Here is a 17,313-nt window from a genome sequence, read left to right as displayed (position 1 = left end):
AAATAATGGCTTACATATGCTTCAAAGCCTTTCACACGCCTCCCTCCCGTGTTCCATCCAGAAGCCCTGTTAGGAAGGCGAGATGGTTTTGCAAATAATAATTTGTCTTCACTTTATAGATGAAGAGACAGTTCGTCAGTGTGTGCTGGTGTGCTTTAGGTGACATGTATTCTAGATGGCAGAACCAGAACAAGAACCCAGGTCTCCTGTCACCTCCTCGAGGACCGCTCCTTCTCCTGCGCCCCTACGTCCAGGCTGCCTTAGAAGCCCCATTGTAATCCTCTGCCACCTGTCCTCCCCCTTCCCTAGACTGTGAGGCCTTATGCATCTTTGTACCTGCCACAACTCCTAAACTATAAGAGGCACTCCGTAAAGCTGGCTGACCAAATGAGTGAATGATCTCTCTAGGAGGTTCTTTTTTAATTATTATTTTCTTCGAGGAGTGGGCAGAGGGAGAGGGAGAGAGAGAATCTTAAGCAGGCTCCACACCCCGTGCAGAGCCCGACGCGGAGCTTGATCTCACAACCCTGAGATCATGACCTGAGCCGAAACCAAGAGTTGGATGCATAACCAACTGAGACACCCAAGTGGCCATCTCTTGGAGTTTTTTGAGGACCCGTTCCCAGTGTGGTTTTAATTATATGAATGGGTGGAGAAAGGAGAGGTGTACTGCAAGGATTATTGATGGCCATTGGCTCATGCATTCAGCTCCTGTCATTGCTGGGCTCCTGTCCATGGGGCAGGGCCCGGGCTCAGATTCGTGTTGGGGAGTGGGGAAGAAGGGGTGCAGTCCTGGGTTGTCAGGGGTTCGTCCAGCTGCCTGATTAAGCCTACCTGTGGGCCTAGCCTTAAAGGCCATCCTCCCGGAGCACACAGCAAGGACCTGTGGTGGGTCTGGGTATCTTTATGGAGAGTCCCTCTGTCCCTGAACCTGTAGGAGGAGAGGCCATCTTTCTCAGCGGAAACTGACCCCACCTGCTTTGCTGCCGGCCATTGACATAGCGTCCTCAGAGGGGGTTAATAGCCTCTGTAGCCAACGCCAATGGATTACCCGCTGCCCAGCAGGCTGTGGGCTGGTGCTGAGGACTACACAGGTGGAGCAGTTACTGACCCCCTAGGTCACTCAGAGACGTTTGTGTCCTGGCCTCAAGGCTCATGTATAAAGTCTCGTGTAGCTTCTTTTGAAGGTCATGGCTCCACACAGCACTTATCCCCAAATGTCCCTGATCACCTATCTGTTCTCCATGACTCAAGCAGACACCACACATGAGCTTTGGCAGGAATAAGAGAAGGGCAGAAGCCCTCAGAACTTAGAGGGAGAGGTTACCAGAGCCGGTGAACCCTGGAGGCGGAGTCCCTGGGTGGCTTCTGGGGAAGGCTGTGGCCGAGGTAAGCAACCAGCATTTTATTTTGTATTTCAGTTTCCAAATATTGAGGAGAAATTACAAAACCAGGATTGCCGTTTGGGGGGCCCCTGAGACCACCTTCAGGTTCAGTAATTCACTAGAAGGACTTGGAACTTAGCAAAGCTGTTATTTTCATCATTGCTGTTTAGTATAGCAAATGGATACGGGTGAGACTCCGCGGTGGGAAAAGGTGCACAGAGAGAATTGCAGACATGAGCTTCCAGTGGACTGCCCCCAGTGGGGTTGCAGAGACAGCACTTCCTTCTCCCAGCAACGATGTAGAACAGCACGTACAGAGTGTTGAGAAACAGTGAAGCCCACCCAAGCCTTGGTGTCTGGGCTTTCTGTTGGGCATCAGTCACATAGACATGGCTGACCCCCATGGTCTCCATGCCCCTCCAGAGGTCAGTTTGAGCTGGTATACCACACAGCCCAAGGCCCTTAGCGTAAGTCACACTGTTAGCATAGACTATCTGGTATATTCCAAGGCTCCCAGGTAAACAGAGGCAGGACATTCTGAGGGCTTAGAAGTTACTGCCCAGAAGCCGGGCAAGGGCCAAACATATCTGTAGGCAAGATGAATCCTTGACCGCACAAGCATCTATGTAAGGACTTAGTGAAGCTACAGAGACCCCAGAACTCAACCAGCAAAGGCTAAATGAGAACTTTGTCAGACTCACAGGAGAAGTTCAGTCTCTGAACTTGTGAGAACACGTCAGAATTCAAGTCACAGGAATATCTTCGGGGTTGTGTCCATGGGCAGGTATTGGTGTGGGTGGCTGGGTGTGTGCATGCCGTGTGCGTGCACGCACACGCACACACACACACACAGATGCAGGATGACAGTGCCTGAGAAGAGCCTGGAGAGTGGAGGCAACTGGGCAGGTGCCGTGTTGACTGTGGAAGAAGCATCTGTGCACGTCCCAGCGGTAGAAGCAATGCACTGAAAATGAGCATTTCTTTCCACACGGGCCACTCGGCTTCCGAGGTACCTTGTCACTGTCAGGATGAGTCACATGTGGAAGCTGAGGGCCAGATGAAGTCTGTGAACATAAAAACAGACACCCGGTGAGTCTGAGCTTAAAATAAGAAGACAGCCTCATTTGGGAGAGAGATTGAACCAGGAAATGAAATGGCTGCAAGGAGAAGCAGAGGCTCCTGCCCGTGCAGGCTGGTGGGGGAGGGGGAGAGGGGGGAGGACTATAAAAGTGTCCTTGCTTGATGTGCCCACACCTGCTGGTGCTCCCAGGCTGCCTGATTCCCACTTGGCTGTGGAGTGGCCTTCCCACTGCCCCTAGTCCCTCCTTCTGCGAGGTACAGGGTGTTCACCCAGAGCAGGGAAGGCTTTAAAAATCTACGCCATGCCTTGACAGCCCCCAGGCACTGGTGAATATGTCTTGCATATTTTGAAAACGTTTCCTGAGTGGCTTTGATGCCTGTGGACAGTGTGGCCTGCAGGATGCAGCAAGTGAGGAAGCTGGAGAATGAGCTACATGCCGTTTGTGGATGGTCTTGAATGCCAAGCTAAGCGAACCTTATCTTCCAGGCAGTTCAGGGTTTTAGCTGCTGAGCTGCAGAGTGAGATTTTCCCATCGGAATGACAGCTACCCCGGCCACCAAAGGGAAGAGGGTGAGATAAGATCAGGAGTCTACCGTGGTATGCCAGGCGTGAGGGAAAAGGAGAGGGCATGCTCAGAAGGGCAGTTCCGGAGTTAGAATGGGCGGGACTGATCAGGGCAATGGGCAGAGGCGAAGCTTCTTTGTGCTGGGGAGGCAGAGGGCTACCCGATGGTTCTGTCAGCAGAAATAGGAAGTGAGGGAAAGGAGCACGTTTGGGGAGAAGATGATGAAGCCATCACTGAAAGCTTGTGTGAAATTCACATGGAAGGGGCCAGTGGCCTAGTGGATCCGAGGCTGGGAGCAAGGGGGTAAGTCAGGGCTGGAGGCACAGATCTGTGAGGACCACAGGTGACATCTGAAGGTAGGAGTCTCCAGAGATGCTATTCATCAACTTGCCTAGAAACAAACGCATCGAATGAAAGTATTTGGAAATTCCAAGGTGTTCTTCATGTGGGTGTATGGCTTTGCTTCATGCAACTGAAGGCTGAGGTCACCTTCCCAGCTGCCTGTGGCCTCTGCCTTCTGAGAGCCCATTGGTGGTGAAGGACTTCTTCCTCCCTCCCGCTTCCTCAGCGTCCTCACTCTCCAGCCACCCATGCTGTCTCCCCGCCATGCTCAGATGGCTCTTGGGGCTAAGAATGCCCCCAGAAGTCAGAAAAAGGCTTATAGCATTTTAGGCATTGAAACTGGAGAGGCCACAGCATCCAGTGGTCCATTTTATAGATGAGAAACTTGAGATCCAGAGATGGAAGTGCTTGGTCAGGGCCACAAAACCAGTCTGGCATTACCAGGACGAGGCCCTCCCATGCCCGCTGACTGCCGGCCTGGCCCCTTGACGCCACAGACTGAGCCTGGAGTCTGCTTTCTTACAGGACTACACGCGGGTGGTGTGCCCTGTGATCGACATCATCAGCTTGGACAACTTCAACTACATCGAGTCCGCCACGGAGCTCAGAGGGGGTGAGTGGGACCAACGCCTTCTCCCCAGCGAGGACTCATGCTCCCCCCTGGTCGGCATTTTCTAGGGGGAGAGTGGGGAGACGTCTGCTAGTGGTTTGTCTGGAGCATCCAGCCCTGCATCCTATAATGTCAGTAGCTCCAGTGTGGCCTTACCACTGAGACTGTGAATGGAATGACCAGGGGGGCGTGCAGGATGCACCCAGACCCCAGAGCTCTGGCTCCAGTGTGGGCTCGCTCTGGGAATAGGAGGGAAGCCAAGGACCTCCTGGCTAGGTGGGGCCTGTTCTGGCATCTCAGCATTGGGCACCACGTGCTCTCTGAAGCCCACCACGGTTCTGCTTAGGGCCTAGTGCTGATCCCCCAAGACTGATCTGAGGGGAATCAGCCCCATAAAAACCTGCTCGCACCTTCCCAAGGCTCCTGGCCAAGGGCCACACCCATAACTGTCCATCCTGTCCCCCTTGGGCTCTGTTGAGCCTGACTCTGTCTTCTGCCTTTTATCCCCTAACCGTGCCCAGCAGGGAAGGCTCAGAGAGGCAATAGAAGGAAACTGTGAGAGGGAAATCCGACGGCCTTCTTGCTGATCAGCTTGGGTGAGACCTGCTGTCTCTAGGCCCAGCTTCCCTGGATGTGTTCATGAGCTTCTAGAAAAGGGATGTGTCATGCAAATCAACTGAATGCGTGCTGTGTTCTAGGGTTTGACTGGAGCCTCCACTTCCAATGGGAGCAACTCTCCCCAGAGCAGAAGGCTCGGCGTCTGGACCCTGCTGAGCCCATTAGGTAAGTCAGGGCAGGGGTGGGTAGGCAGATCCGTCACCACTGGGTCCCTCTCACTGCCACATGGTATAGGAGGCATTCCACATCAGACGCTCAAAAGATTGGGCAGAGACCAAGAGAACCCTTTGCCAGGCCAGCCCCACTTTGCCCTTTGGGAGTTTCTGTCTTCAAAGAGACTTCTCCTAAGGGGACAGAGGCCTGATAAGACCTATACTGAGAAATTGCCCAGTGTTGTCCTCCCACACATGTGCCACCGTGTAGTTACACTTCCCATTAAATGTTGAAGGGTCCCAGATGGTCCTGCTTGAGCCTCTGACAGAGGGAAAGAGGGCCCTTTCAGGCCAGAGCAGAACCACTAGGTCTTAGATGTCAGGATTCAGCCCAGGAAGGTCAGGTCAGCACTGCTGTAAGTGGAGGCTGAGCTCGAGGCCTGGCCACTGCTGCTTAGTAACAAACACGTCTGCTCATCCTGTGTGACCACGTGATGGTCGCATCAACTCTGGGCTCTTTTGCAGAGCTGCGGATGCTTTGTCCTGGTCTGCATTCTCCCTTCACGTGGGAGACTCCCAGCACGTGGTAGCAAGATGGCCGCCTGGGGTTCGGGGCTTCTCTGAGGGCTGGGGGTAGACTAGAGTATGGTGTCTGCCCAGTGGGGGAGCCTGTGTTCTCAGCTTGGAGGGCAAATGGTCTGGATGTTCCTACCTAAGACGGGTGCTCCTGTCCCAGACCTGTTTGGGATCTCCACGCTGACACTTGTCGGCCTCAGGTGGGGTGTCAGGAGGGTCAGAAGTGCTTGGAGAAGTACAAAAAAGGCCACTGGGGTGCAGTTTCTCTGGCCAGTGACTTAGGGATGCCCCGGATTCTTCGTGGGCATCTCTGGATCTCTGGACCTCCCATATAGTAAACGTTGGATCATTTGCACTGAATTAACTTAAGTCAGATGGAGAAGCAAGGAGCTAGGAAGAACCAAATGCTGATGCTTCCGACAGATGTGTGTGGTTAGGAGAACTCTGCCGGGGACCAATGTCTCATCCACCTGCTGGCCCCTATATCCCCTCGCCAGCCTTCATGAGCTGGAGTGGTGCCAAGAGGGAGATTGGAGCCAGACGGCATGCTGCCTAATGCCCTTTACTTCTGAACCTTCTTACCACACTGAGCACCATGCAGCCCACAGCAGCTTCCGTTACTCCCCACGGGCGGCCCCTGATGTGGCAAGGACCAAGTCAAGGACAAGGCCGGTGGTGCTGGTGCAGCTGACTCCGGGTTTTTAGCTTCTCTGGCCCAGTGGTGGGGTTCTCAGGGCAGGTTCTGTTTTTGTGGGAATAGCCCCCTCATCAGAGAATGAGCGTTTCCCAGGATTAGGTCAGTTCTCAGGGAACCGCCTGGGGTCGTGGCCTTGGGAGACCTGGTTTCTTGACCTGCTGTCCATCAACTATGTGACACGGGAGAAAACTCTCTTTGCCCTCTGGACCTGCTGGATGAGGGGCCAGGTCCCCGCGGGCTCGCCCACCTCTCCCCGCTGTCGATCCTTCTGGATACGAGTCCCTGTGCTCACTGGATTATCTGGTTGGACTCTTCTGCGTTTGCCTGCCTTCCTCTGCAGCCCTTTGCTTTCCAAGTGGCTTCTCTGGCATCCCTCTCAGCAGTCAGAGGCGGGGAAGGTGGGGGTGGGGGCCCAAGGAAGAAGACGAAGTTGAGGGTGTGTTAGTTTGCTGGGGCTGCTGCAGAAAAGTGCTGCACACGGAGCAGCTTATCGACAGAAACGCGTGGTCTCGCAGCTCTGGAGGCTAGAAGTCCAGAATCAAGGTGTTGGCAGGGTTGTTTCCTTCTGAGGGTGCTGCCGGCCTCTTGCCTTGGCTTGCTTTCTTTTTTCTTTTTTTCTTTTTTTTAAAGAATTAGTTATTTTAGAGAGCATGCCGGAGTGCGGGGGAGGGGCATAGGGCGAGAGAGAAGAGAAGCGGGTTCCCTGATGAGCGGGGAGCCTGATGCAGGACTTGATCTCAGGACCCTGAGATCATAACCTGAGCCGAAACCAAGAGTCGGATGCTTAGCCAACTGAGGTAGCCTGGTACCCCTCTCCTTTGCTTTCCGATGACCATCTTCTCTGTGTCTCTTCCCATTATGGGCTCTCTGTGCAGGTCTGTCTCTTCTGGCTCGGCGTTTCCTTTTTCATAAGGACACTAATCACATGGGATTGGGGTCCACCCTAATGAGCTCATTTTAACTTGATTACCTCTCTAGAGACGCTCTCCCCAAATAAGGTCGCAATCCGAGGTACTGGGGGTTAGGACCCCAATATATTATTTTAGGAGGCGTACAGAGGGAAGTAAAGGGAGAGGGCCCAATCTCAAGAAATGGATGTACTGTTAATGGGTGCTGCTTCAGTCCTCCTTCTCTGCCTGGTCAGCGGCCCACTGCCTGGGCTCCCAACAGTGGAGCCCCAAGAGAGCCACGCTGGGCAGGGCCTGTGGGAGAGGCCAGCGAAGGATCCCCAGGCCCTCAGAACAGAGGGCTTCTGAGCGAGTCCCGGGCACCCGCAGAAGGCATGCTGACGAGTAAATTAGCCTGTCTGTGAAGTCTAGAGATTTAAAATCAAAAGGCAAAACCCTGGAGCATGTTCTTGTTTTAGGTAATGCATTGGCCCTCGTAAAGAGGAAAAACAATGGGGAGAAAAGAGCGTGGGGTTCTGCACGGCCAGGACAGATGAATGGGCCGGTGGTCACTCCTCCCTCTCCCATAACTTCCTCTTTCCCTTCCAAATGCACAGGACTCCCATCATAGCTGGGGGGCTCTTCGTGATGGACAAATCCTGGTTCGATTACTTGGGGAAGTATGATACGGACATGGACATCTGGGGTGGAGAGAATTTCGGTGAGTCACTGTCTCTGCGTCCTGGGCCACATGCACCCGGGATGAGGGCCTGGGAAGGGGGCAGTAGGTCACTCCTTGGGGGCAAGGCCAGGTGGGGCACGAGAGGAGTAGTTGCTGGGAGACTGGAGGTAACAGGGCATTTCTCCATGGGGAAAGCCTCCCCTAGGAAGACCATCAGGAGCGAGTTGACAGCAAAAGCCAGTAAGACTAAGGAGCCCATGTTCTAGTCCCCACCCCACCCAGGGGCCTGCCGGCTGGGAGCTGGGAAAGGAAACGAACATGGGCTGGGCCTGGATGGGGTTTTGAGTTTGACAGATCCAGCTCCACGGATTTTCACAAAAGCCCCTAGAAGCACCCCCGTGTCACACTTTCACGCTCAAGGCAATAGGGTCGCTCAGTGTTATGAGCTCCACGGGTGGGTCCTGGACTGCTCTCTCCTAGGGCTGCAGAATGCAACTTGACGCAACTGTGGCCAGACGTGTGTGCAGTTTGGGGACCTGTGACCCCTTCCACCCTCACCCCTTTCTCTCTCACTAAAAGATAAGGGCCAGATGCTCCCAGGCTTCCGTAGCAACTACCCCCAGACCCTCGTCATTAACCCGCTCTGAGTACTGTGTGCACAGAGCAACCAGCAGATGTTTACCAAATGTCACAGGGGTTGCTGTCAATCCTCTTCATCCCCAGCCTCCTTCTACCTCCAAATAAATCCCCAAATTCCGTGCTCCCAGCTCAAGCCTGCCTCGGGGAGGGATTCAGCTCTGTTTTGTTCCCAGCTGTCTCCGGTGCTTCCAATAGTGCCCCCATGAAGGAGGCTTCCGTAACTACTTGTTGAATGAAGCACCAGAGAAGAGCAAGAGGCTGGCATGTCACTGGGGAGCGTTCGGCACGGGTCCCCGAGCAGTGGTGCGGCCCCGAGAATGGATGATCCGTGGGGCTCGTCCGGGCATTCAGCAGTAATTCCATGCATTGTCCTCTGCCGTTGTTTTCTCCTGTCTCTGCCTCCAGAGTGTTTTATGGCTTTCTTCCTCAGTCGCTAAGAGTTATTTTCCAGAAATTTATGGCTGCTGGCCTGACCCACAGCATCTGTTCTCCCAAAATGGGCAGTGTAGAGAAATCCATCAGATAAGTACAGCTCTTGCCATTCGGGGGCTGGATTGGAAGCTCAGCAAACAAGCAGAAAACCCCAAACCCCCAAACCAAACTGATTCTCCTTGCTGGCACCCAGTCCTGGAACAGAACGGGGAAATCTGGTATAGGTTTGAGATCAGCACTGCCTACACGGGCCCAGGAGAACTTGGGACCAGGTAGGGCCTTGTCATTCCCAGTGGGGACGGGATCGCTCTCTTTCTGGGCAGAGCCAGCGGGACATCCTGCTGCTCACGATGCCTCTCGTGATCCGTAGTGATGTGCTCTGGCCTTTCCTCCCATCATCAAGTGAATCCTTTCTGCAGTCCTTTGGATAGACAGAAGTCATCTCGTCTCTATTCTAATGCCGTTTATGACAATTGCGTTCACTGCTTCACAGTTGGGCTCATTCTGTTGCTGCGAATTTTTGTGTTGAATTGTTAGAAATTTCCAGGTTGAAGCCCATCTCGCTCTAGCCTCTGTCTGTCGGGGCTTATGCTCCCCCCCCCCCCCCGTCACCCTTACAAAGGGAGTGTGATCCTTCCTCCATGGGGCAGTCACGTTGGGATTCAGGCAGCACGTTATTTTTAATGATCGCACATTCTGGTCCAACCTACCAGTCCCTGCTGTTTATGGCCGTGTTGACATGCATCTGCTCCTACCAAGCGGCAGTCTCAGCTAGTTGCTACCCAGTCGTTGGACACTCACCAGTGCTGATTTGAATGGGGAAGGAGAGAGGGGCTTCTGAGGAGGTGTGGGAGAGGCATTTTACAGTCCGTTGCAAAATTTTTTAAACCACAAAAAAGCACTGCAGACAGCTATCCCAGGAGACACTGTTTTCTCCGCTCCCGACATTCTGTTGTGTTATAGTCAGCTCCCAGCACTTTGAAAGCCGTTTCTGGATTTTTTTTTAGCATTTTATATGCCAGAAGATGCAGTGCTTGTCCGATGGTACATAGATCATGTGGGGCAGTCCAGCTCTGCAGGCGAGCATAGGTAGGAACCTGAGGGCATGAAGGTGGGGATTTCGAAGAGCCCATCAGGATGGGGTGATGATCAGGGGTTTGGTGGGATTGGGGAGCACTGCTTCACTTTCAGAGGAGAGATGATACTAAGGGAAGGAATTCTTGCTCCGGGGGTGGCAGGGGGCCCTCCCCACCGCCCAGCTCACCACGTCCTGAGAGCCACATCCCCAGCGTTGTTCACGTTCACCTCTCTCTCCATCCCCAGGCCTACTCCGCTCCCCTCAAAGCCAGCCTCCCACTGGGCCAGAGAGCACTGTCTGAAATGCAGGTTCTCTCCCACTTCCCAGACCAGGCAGACACGTGGTTGCTTCTTGTCCTATTCCATAGGGAGTATGGGAAGTTAAGAACACCAGCTTGGCATCTGCAGTTGTATGGTCCTGGGTGACCATGGTGGGCCTGTGGCTAGTCCTTGTTCAGCAGCTGGGGGGCTGGATGCAGCATGATTGCCCCAGATGGCATGAAGTACAGTGTTGTAGACAAATAAGAGGATCTCTACTCAAGTCCATGAGTTCATGGAAAAATAATAACAGAGCTTTCAGGCCCAGGAGGTCCTGAGAACTTAAAGATCATTAAAAGGAAGGGTCTCTGTTGGTGCAATTATATGTGTGGACTTAGGGATAACAGTAGCCACCCCAAGGGCCCACCGCTGCCCACTCCACTTCCCCTGTCCTGAGTTGGTTGAAGGTACAGTGGTCCTGCTGCTGTGGGTACAATGTGTGTTGGTACACAGTACGTGTGGCTCCGTGCAAGCTAGAATCATCGCATTCCGCAGAGCCTGTGTCCCAAGCTCCCTCCACCTTTGTTCAGAAACCAGACTATACAATGAACTTGGAACCTGGGTGGGTCTGGCTGAGCAATGGTGTGTGAATAGCTGTGGCTTGGTTTCTGGGGGGAGAGCATCCCCTTTCCCTTCCAGCAGTCGTGGGCTTGGCAGGTAGACACTGGGTTGGTGGGGGGCGGGGGTGGGGGGCCCATGGGGCCCTGGTAAGACTACCAGTGGGTTGGTGGGGACACAGGAGGAAAGAAGTGAGGATGGAAGGTGGGGAGGGCAGTTTGCCCTCAAGTAGGAGTCTGACGTCTAAAGAAAATAAGATAGCGGTGCCCCCAATGAGGGTGGAGTAATTACCCGTCTCCCTGCCTGGAATTCAAAGTGGATTAGGGCCTGCGTGATATTCATCCCCGGGGAGATTGTGCTGGCGCTGACTCAGCGAGAACCCCCTACAGATTCCCTACATCGTCTTTTTGCTCCGTTCCCCTCACTTAAGAAAGTGATGACTTGGCAGGGAGCCGCAGATGTGGAAAGCGCAGGGTCCGGGCGGTGCCTGGAAGGCCGGCTGCCCCACGCCTCCCTGCGCCGCACTTCTGATGCGTGAGCCCCCGCCGCACGGCGCCTCTGGATTACGAGACTTTCCCAGGAGTCAGCACATCCCTGCGAGGACAGTTATCCTGACGTCAGTGGTGTAGACGAGGGCAGGGCGACTCCGTGCCTGGGTGTTAAATATGCCACACGATATACCTGTGAACCATCACGCTAATCGGCACACTCCCGGCTGCACCCCCAGACCGCCCAGGTCAGGCCCGGGCCTCTGATCACCCCAGTTACAACACTCAGGACCCTGCAGCACAGAAGCTGTGACCTCATCTCGGGCTGCTGGAGCCTTGGGGAGGCATCAGCTGTACTAAATGGGTGCGAAGGCGGTCGTTTGTCAGGACTGGATGGAGGTGCAGGGTGGTGGCTGGTCATAGAGGAGCCGCTCTTGTCGGCCACTGAAAGACCTGAAGTCCGTGGCTTTGCGCCAGGAGGGGCGTTGGCTGAAGGAGGCTGTTGAGTGCTGAGGGCAGGATGAGGGCGGAGTTCTGGAGTGGGGAGATGTGCGTCAGCCCCCAGGCACCCGCTGGCAGGGGTCAGGTCAGAACCGCCTCTGCATCATCAAATAAGGACGTCCTCGACCATGAGCAGGGTTGTTAGGGTGACTAATAAGCTACCACCTGAGCGAGGAGGGCCGAACAGAGTGCAGCCCAGGGGTAGAAGAAGAGGTCATTTTCCTCCCATGGCTCATGTTTGCAGAATTGAGATACGTGGTGGTTTTTAGCTAAAGCACCAGACGCAGGGAAATGAGGAGGAGGAGGGCTGGTTTGACAGGTGGGGGAGAGGAGGCAGGCTGCAGCGAGCTGTGGATGGGTGGCCGGGGGCAGAAGATGCACCCCCATCTGCTGGTGTCCAGCATTCCTCGGCAGAGCATCACATGGCCCCTGGAACCCGGTGCTGGAGCTGGGACAGAGCTGGGGCTGGGGGGGGATGAAGGGGAGTCCTCAGCATCAAGTGAACCTTGGGGTCAGCTGAAGAAACAGTGTCAGGGAGACCCTGTAAAGACAGAGCCTTGGGGTGGAAGACTGCCAGGAGACCAGAAGGAAGGTGAAGGACCAGGGTCAGATGACTCCTTTCCAAGGTGGGGACCTGTGGCAGAAGGCGGGACTCGGAGATGCAGAGGGAAGCACAGAGAAAGAAACAGGTTGCTGGAGTAGGAGGGGATAGGGGAGGGAACTGGGGCATAGTTTGGAGGAATTCGCTTTGCAAATGAGGAGGGACATATGTCTTATTTGAATACATGGAAAGGAAGAGACCATAGCCAAAACGTATGCGTATTTTGGGAAGAGGGCTGGCACAAAATTTGTAGGTTATATCTAGTAAACCAGATCTCCGTCTCTAGTTTTGAAAGATGAGATGGTTTTCCTTTTTGGGAACTGGAGCAGACCGTATTTTGAGATCCCGCGGAGGAAATGATTGGAGCACAGTAGATTTTTGGAGCACACTGTTAAGGAAGAGGTCCTGAGACTAAGGTCACACATGCAGTAAGAATCCCACGGGCTGACCCCTGTGGCCAGCCCCTCAGTGCACTCACTGCGAGGTGGAGCAACGGATGGTGGCAGTCAGTTGAGCTCACTCACTGCTCCGTGTCCCCCGGACACATGATCCCAACAGTGTCCCAGCCAAATGCCACACTGCTGTGTATCGGGGGCTTGATGGGATGTCAAAATCTCGAATGTTAGGTCTACAAATTTCAAGTGACTTTGGTGGCCGAAGAAGGAAGCTGGAAGCGGGCACAGGAGGGCAGTGCTAATGGGGTCCGTATTCCAGAGTCTGGCTTCAGGGGTGTCTGATCATAGCTGTGGCTCATCTTTCCATCCTACTTAAGTGTTCCCCATAGTCTCAGAATTCTGTTTCATTTGACGTGGACAGCAATCCTGTGGCATATAGCCTCAGTGAGGTGAAGCAAGTGTCCCCAGGGACACGGCCCCGGGGGCTGTTGCAGACTCAGGGCTGCGGACCCCAAAGCCAAGCTGCTCCTTCCCTCATTCTTGCCATCATTTGGAAGCAGTCTTGAAAAGTCCTTTCTTTATCCTAGCACACACATTGTCCCCACCCTGTCCCCGAGCTTCCTGGGAATGAGCCCCTTTGGGGCAGCACATGGGCACGCAGAAGGGCAGGTGTAGAGAAGGTGGCAGCAGCGGGGTTGGTGTCCAGGGAGCCTTGCCTACAGCTCAAGGACACGGGGCCGGAGGCAGTAGGGGATAGGGAAAGTCTGGCTGAAGACAGCTGAGTGAGAGCAGGTGAGGATCGCGATGAAGACATGGTGTCTGGGCACCTGCTTGGAGAGCTGGAAAGGAAGGAGACCGAGAGCCAGAAGTGGAGGGACAGAAAGAGGACCCAGGTGAAGGAACCCAGGGAGGTGAGGCCCGGCGTGCTGGAGGGTGCAGTGCATGTATGTGGTAGGAAGGCACCAGAATACTCACATCCTCCTCCCCTGCTCCTGGACCCCAGCCTGCTTCCACATGCCGCCCCCCCATCTCCACCAGCAGGAGCAGTTACCCAGAGGCAAGGATTTCCCCTGGGCCAGCCTGCCCTCGTATTTGAGTTTGACTACAGAAGCATGAACCAGGCAGGAATTCCCAAATGGGAAGCTTGACATTTCCCACCAGGGGCATACCCCACGGGGTGCACGGGGTGCAGTCAATAAGGAGGTGCACTGCCCATCGAGAAGTAAAAGCCATCACAGCACTGCCTAACAGTCATTCAGCAGTTCTAAACATCAGCAGTGACAAGATACTCCCCTCCACCACCTTGGTATGCCGCTGCTTCCTTCTGGGGCAGAAGCACTGCTGCAAGCCGGCTAGGACACCGCCCCAGGGGAGAGCTGCACACCCCAGCCTAATCCCGGCTGCCTCTGCAGACTCTGCTCCTCCTGCAGCTGCAGCAGCCAACCAGGGGGGAGAAGTGGGCATGTGTGCAAAATCCCCACCCTGGGGAGCGACCCCAGCAACAGCTTAGAGGCTTCCAGCATTTTCTGTACCTGCTCTCGGTTACTGCCCAGACGTCTCCTCCCGAGCTCCAATTCAGGCGCCCTTACAGAGTGGCAGAATCGTGGTCCGGGTGTTGGGAGGTGCTCTGCTGGACGCCTTGTCCAAGTGCTTGCTGGGAATCCTGCCCATGGGTGTTGCTAGCCGGTCAGGGTGTGGACCTCACCACCTCCATGACAGCCCCTTCTACCTGTGCCTTGACTTTCGGGAAATTCTTTATTCTTGAATGGAAAATTCTTTCTCCTCTGTCCTCACTCTAGCCCTCTGGGGTCATACAAGCACGTCTAATCCATCTGCCATGTGTCCAGAAGCAGCAGTCTGGGTTGCCCTAAGGCTGTAGCAGGGCCCTGCGCCAGGCTGGTCCCCAAATGTGGCCCCCATGAATGTGCTCCTCCAAGCCAGCCCCCATTTCTTTCCATATGCACTCGCATCATCCTCCCAGCTGTGAGTTATCATCAGCCCCATTTGCAGAAGGGGAAACTGAGGTTCCCCAGCCAGCAGAGCACACAGTCTGACTTCACCCCACCCCCAGCCCTGGGCTGGATGCAGCAGAAGTGGGGGGGAAGGCCCTGACCACTCCCTTGGACCTGGTGCCCCGATGCTGCCATCCTGTGTCCCTGCCCCCCTCCGGAGGGCACAAGCCATGCTGAGGGGGCACGACTCTCCTGCAGAGATCTCCTTCAGAGTGTGGATGTGCGGCGGCAGCCTTGAGATCGTCCCCTGCAGCAGAGTGGGCCATGTCTTCCGCAAGAAACACCCCTATGTTTTCCCAGATGGAAACGCCAACACGTATATAAAGTAAGTTCGAGTCCCAGGGGCTCTGAGGGGGCAACAGAAAGCCGAGCGCTTTCCTGGTGATGGGTTGTGGCTGTCCCTGGTTCTCTTGTAGGTTGCCTGGGTGTTCTGGGTGCTCAGGAGCCACAGTCATGCTCCCTGGGACTCTGCCTAAGCAGGGGAGGTCTGACTGGCCCACCCAGCATTAGGAGGAGGCCTGACGCTCTTCTCCACCACTGACGTCCCCGCAGTTTGACAAGGCCCACGAGACACTGGGCAGCACTGTCCTGCAGGGCTCTGGGTGTTTGGGGTGGTTTGGGATGGGGGAAGAAGATGCTGTTTTTGCCTCCGAGTTCTAGAAGATCCAGTGCTCCCACTTTCAGGCCAGGTCACCAGGGGAAAGGTCGTTGGAAGGATCTGTGGATGGGGATGCACAAACGGCCACAGTTCACATGCCTGCCCCAGGCCCTGCAGGTGCACAGACAGGGTCCAGGCTAAGGCCAGCCCTGTGACCCTGGGTTCCTTCCCTAGGGTGTTTGCACCTCCTGCTGGATGAAGGATGAAGATCCCGGGGTCTCAGTGAGCTGGGGGTGCCCACTTGCTTATTCCTGCTCCGTCCCTTCATACACCTTCTCCTGTGATTTCTTCTCCTTCAGTCTTCTCTTCTGTTTTAGAAACATTTCATGTATATCCCTCTTTCCTCCAGCTTCTTCTCGCCTTTTCCCTTATCACCTTGTTGCTCATCATCTGACAGCTTCACTTATCCATTTATCCTCCTTTTCCCTTTTTTCTTTTCTGTCTGGTCCATTTGGGGGGGGGGAAAGAGGAGCTAAGCATTTCTTCATTTGGGATGTCGTTTTCCTCATCTGTGTTCTTCCGTCCTCGGTTTTCACACGTATGAGCAGGTATGGGTCACATCCTGACACGAGCGTCCCGGGGCTGGCATGACCCTGAGCAGGGGAAAAGTTAACACCTTTTGCAGAAACTGGGTGGGCAAGATTGGTGCTGTGAGAAACCCAGCGGGCACCAACGGCAGGGCTGCCTTGACCCTCAGGTTTCCAGGAGGAAAAGGTGAGCAGGGGACACCTGGTGTAGGAAAGTGATGGGGCAGCAGTCCTGGGCTCCAGAACATTCACTGTCTTTGAGTCTGGGCCTTGGCCAGCGGGTCAGTCAGTGGTTTTGAAAGGCGGCACAAGTGTCTCCTGAGCAGCGTCCAGGTTGCTGATGGTTAGGCCGGGGCAAGGAACCAGCAAGGTGCTGGTAACTGCCTTCCCCGCACCAAGAACGGGCTGCGCGTCGGGTCCACCGGCTTGGAATCCCTCTGCTTCAGACGGAACCAGAAGTCTGCGGGCGCATGCCCTGTTTAGTGAGGCCCCAAGTTCGCTGACGTGGGCCCTGGCGAGGCTTGCTCCCACACTACCCCCTGGCACCTGTTTTCTGATGACCTCTCTCCTGCCCTGGGGCGCTTCCTTGTTTCGCTGCCTCCCTGCCTGCAGAATGGTGACATACGTCCTCCATGTCAGTCTCTCTCGTTTTCTGTGACCTTTGAGGTCAGCGCCAGAGCAAACACCTGATGGGAAGGACTAGCGTGCTGGCAAAATCAAGCTGACAGCCGGCTTGACTGCTTGATTCTTGACACCTGCGCCATGGTCTGGGCCGCTGTGCGTGATTGGCTGTCCTGCCCAGAGCTGGGACCCCAGCACTTGCCCTGCATAAAGGGGGAGCACCTGGAGTGGGCAGCAGGCGAGGTGGCCACCGCAGGCCCTGCCTCTCTCCTCTCGGTCCCCACACGTGGGGATGCGTGGGCTCTCCTCTCACGCCCCCCCCCCTTTTTTTTGAGCCACGTAAGTTCCATTTCTGGCACAGTTTTTCTGGTGTGTACCTTTTGGGGAAAAGTTTGTCCTTACTACTAAAGTTCTGTGTCTTGGAGTAAAAAGGCCCTTTTGGAGATTGGGTGGGACTTGGCTGGGCTCAGCACCCGTGGAAGAATGCTGTTACTGGATCATGGGGGCCCCCAGCTGGGTGGTGCTGCCTGCATGTGCATGTTAACCGCCCTGGGACACCCCCTGTCTCCCCAGGAACACCAAGCGGACAGCTGAGGTGTGGATGGACGAATACAAGCAGTACTATTATGCTGCTCGGCCGTTTGCTCTGGAGAGGCCCTTTGGGAAGTAAGTGTCCCTTCCCGCCTGCTTTGTGCAGAGGGTAAAGAGGAGCTCCAGCTCCTCACAGCCTGTCCGCTTAGCTGGTCGCTCAGGCCGTGGCCGCTGTCCTTTATATCCCTTCTTGCTCCTGCCCTGTCCTGGGTGTGCGGGGCTTTCTGCAGCTCTTGCAAAATGACAGCCTGGCAACCTGGACCACTGCCCTAGGGGGTGAGCTGTGCCTTGCACCACGGA

The 17,313-nt window shown here is 55.1% G+C and overlaps 1 protein-coding gene across 2 annotated transcripts in view; it reads left to right on the top strand.

Moving 5' to 3' along the window:
* GALNT14 (polypeptide N-acetylgalactosaminyltransferase 14) overlaps positions 1 to 17,313 on the top strand; it is a 196,843-nt gene that overhangs the window by 164,426 nt on the left and 15,104 nt on the right. For both annotated transcript variants that reach the window (XM_021697574.1, XM_021697575.1), the window contains exons 7-11: positions 3,899 to 3,986; positions 4,682 to 4,766; positions 7,531 to 7,634; positions 14,815 to 14,941; positions 16,996 to 17,088. In XM_021697574.1, the coding sequence (XP_021553249.1) occupies positions 3,899 to 3,986; positions 4,682 to 4,766; positions 7,531 to 7,634; positions 14,815 to 14,941; positions 16,996 to 17,088 (497 nt within the window). The remainder of the gene's footprint in view (positions 1 to 3,898; positions 3,987 to 4,681; positions 4,767 to 7,530; positions 7,635 to 14,814; positions 14,942 to 16,995; positions 17,089 to 17,313) is intronic.

Source organism: Neomonachus schauinslandi, chromosome 10, assembly GCF_002201575.2.
Source record: "Neomonachus schauinslandi chromosome 10, ASM220157v2, whole genome shotgun sequence".
Taxonomy (NCBI): domain Eukaryota; kingdom Metazoa; phylum Chordata; class Mammalia; order Carnivora; family Phocidae; genus Neomonachus; species Neomonachus schauinslandi.
Note: the sequence above shows the minus strand (reverse complement) of the source record. Positions and strands in the feature narration are given on the sequence as shown.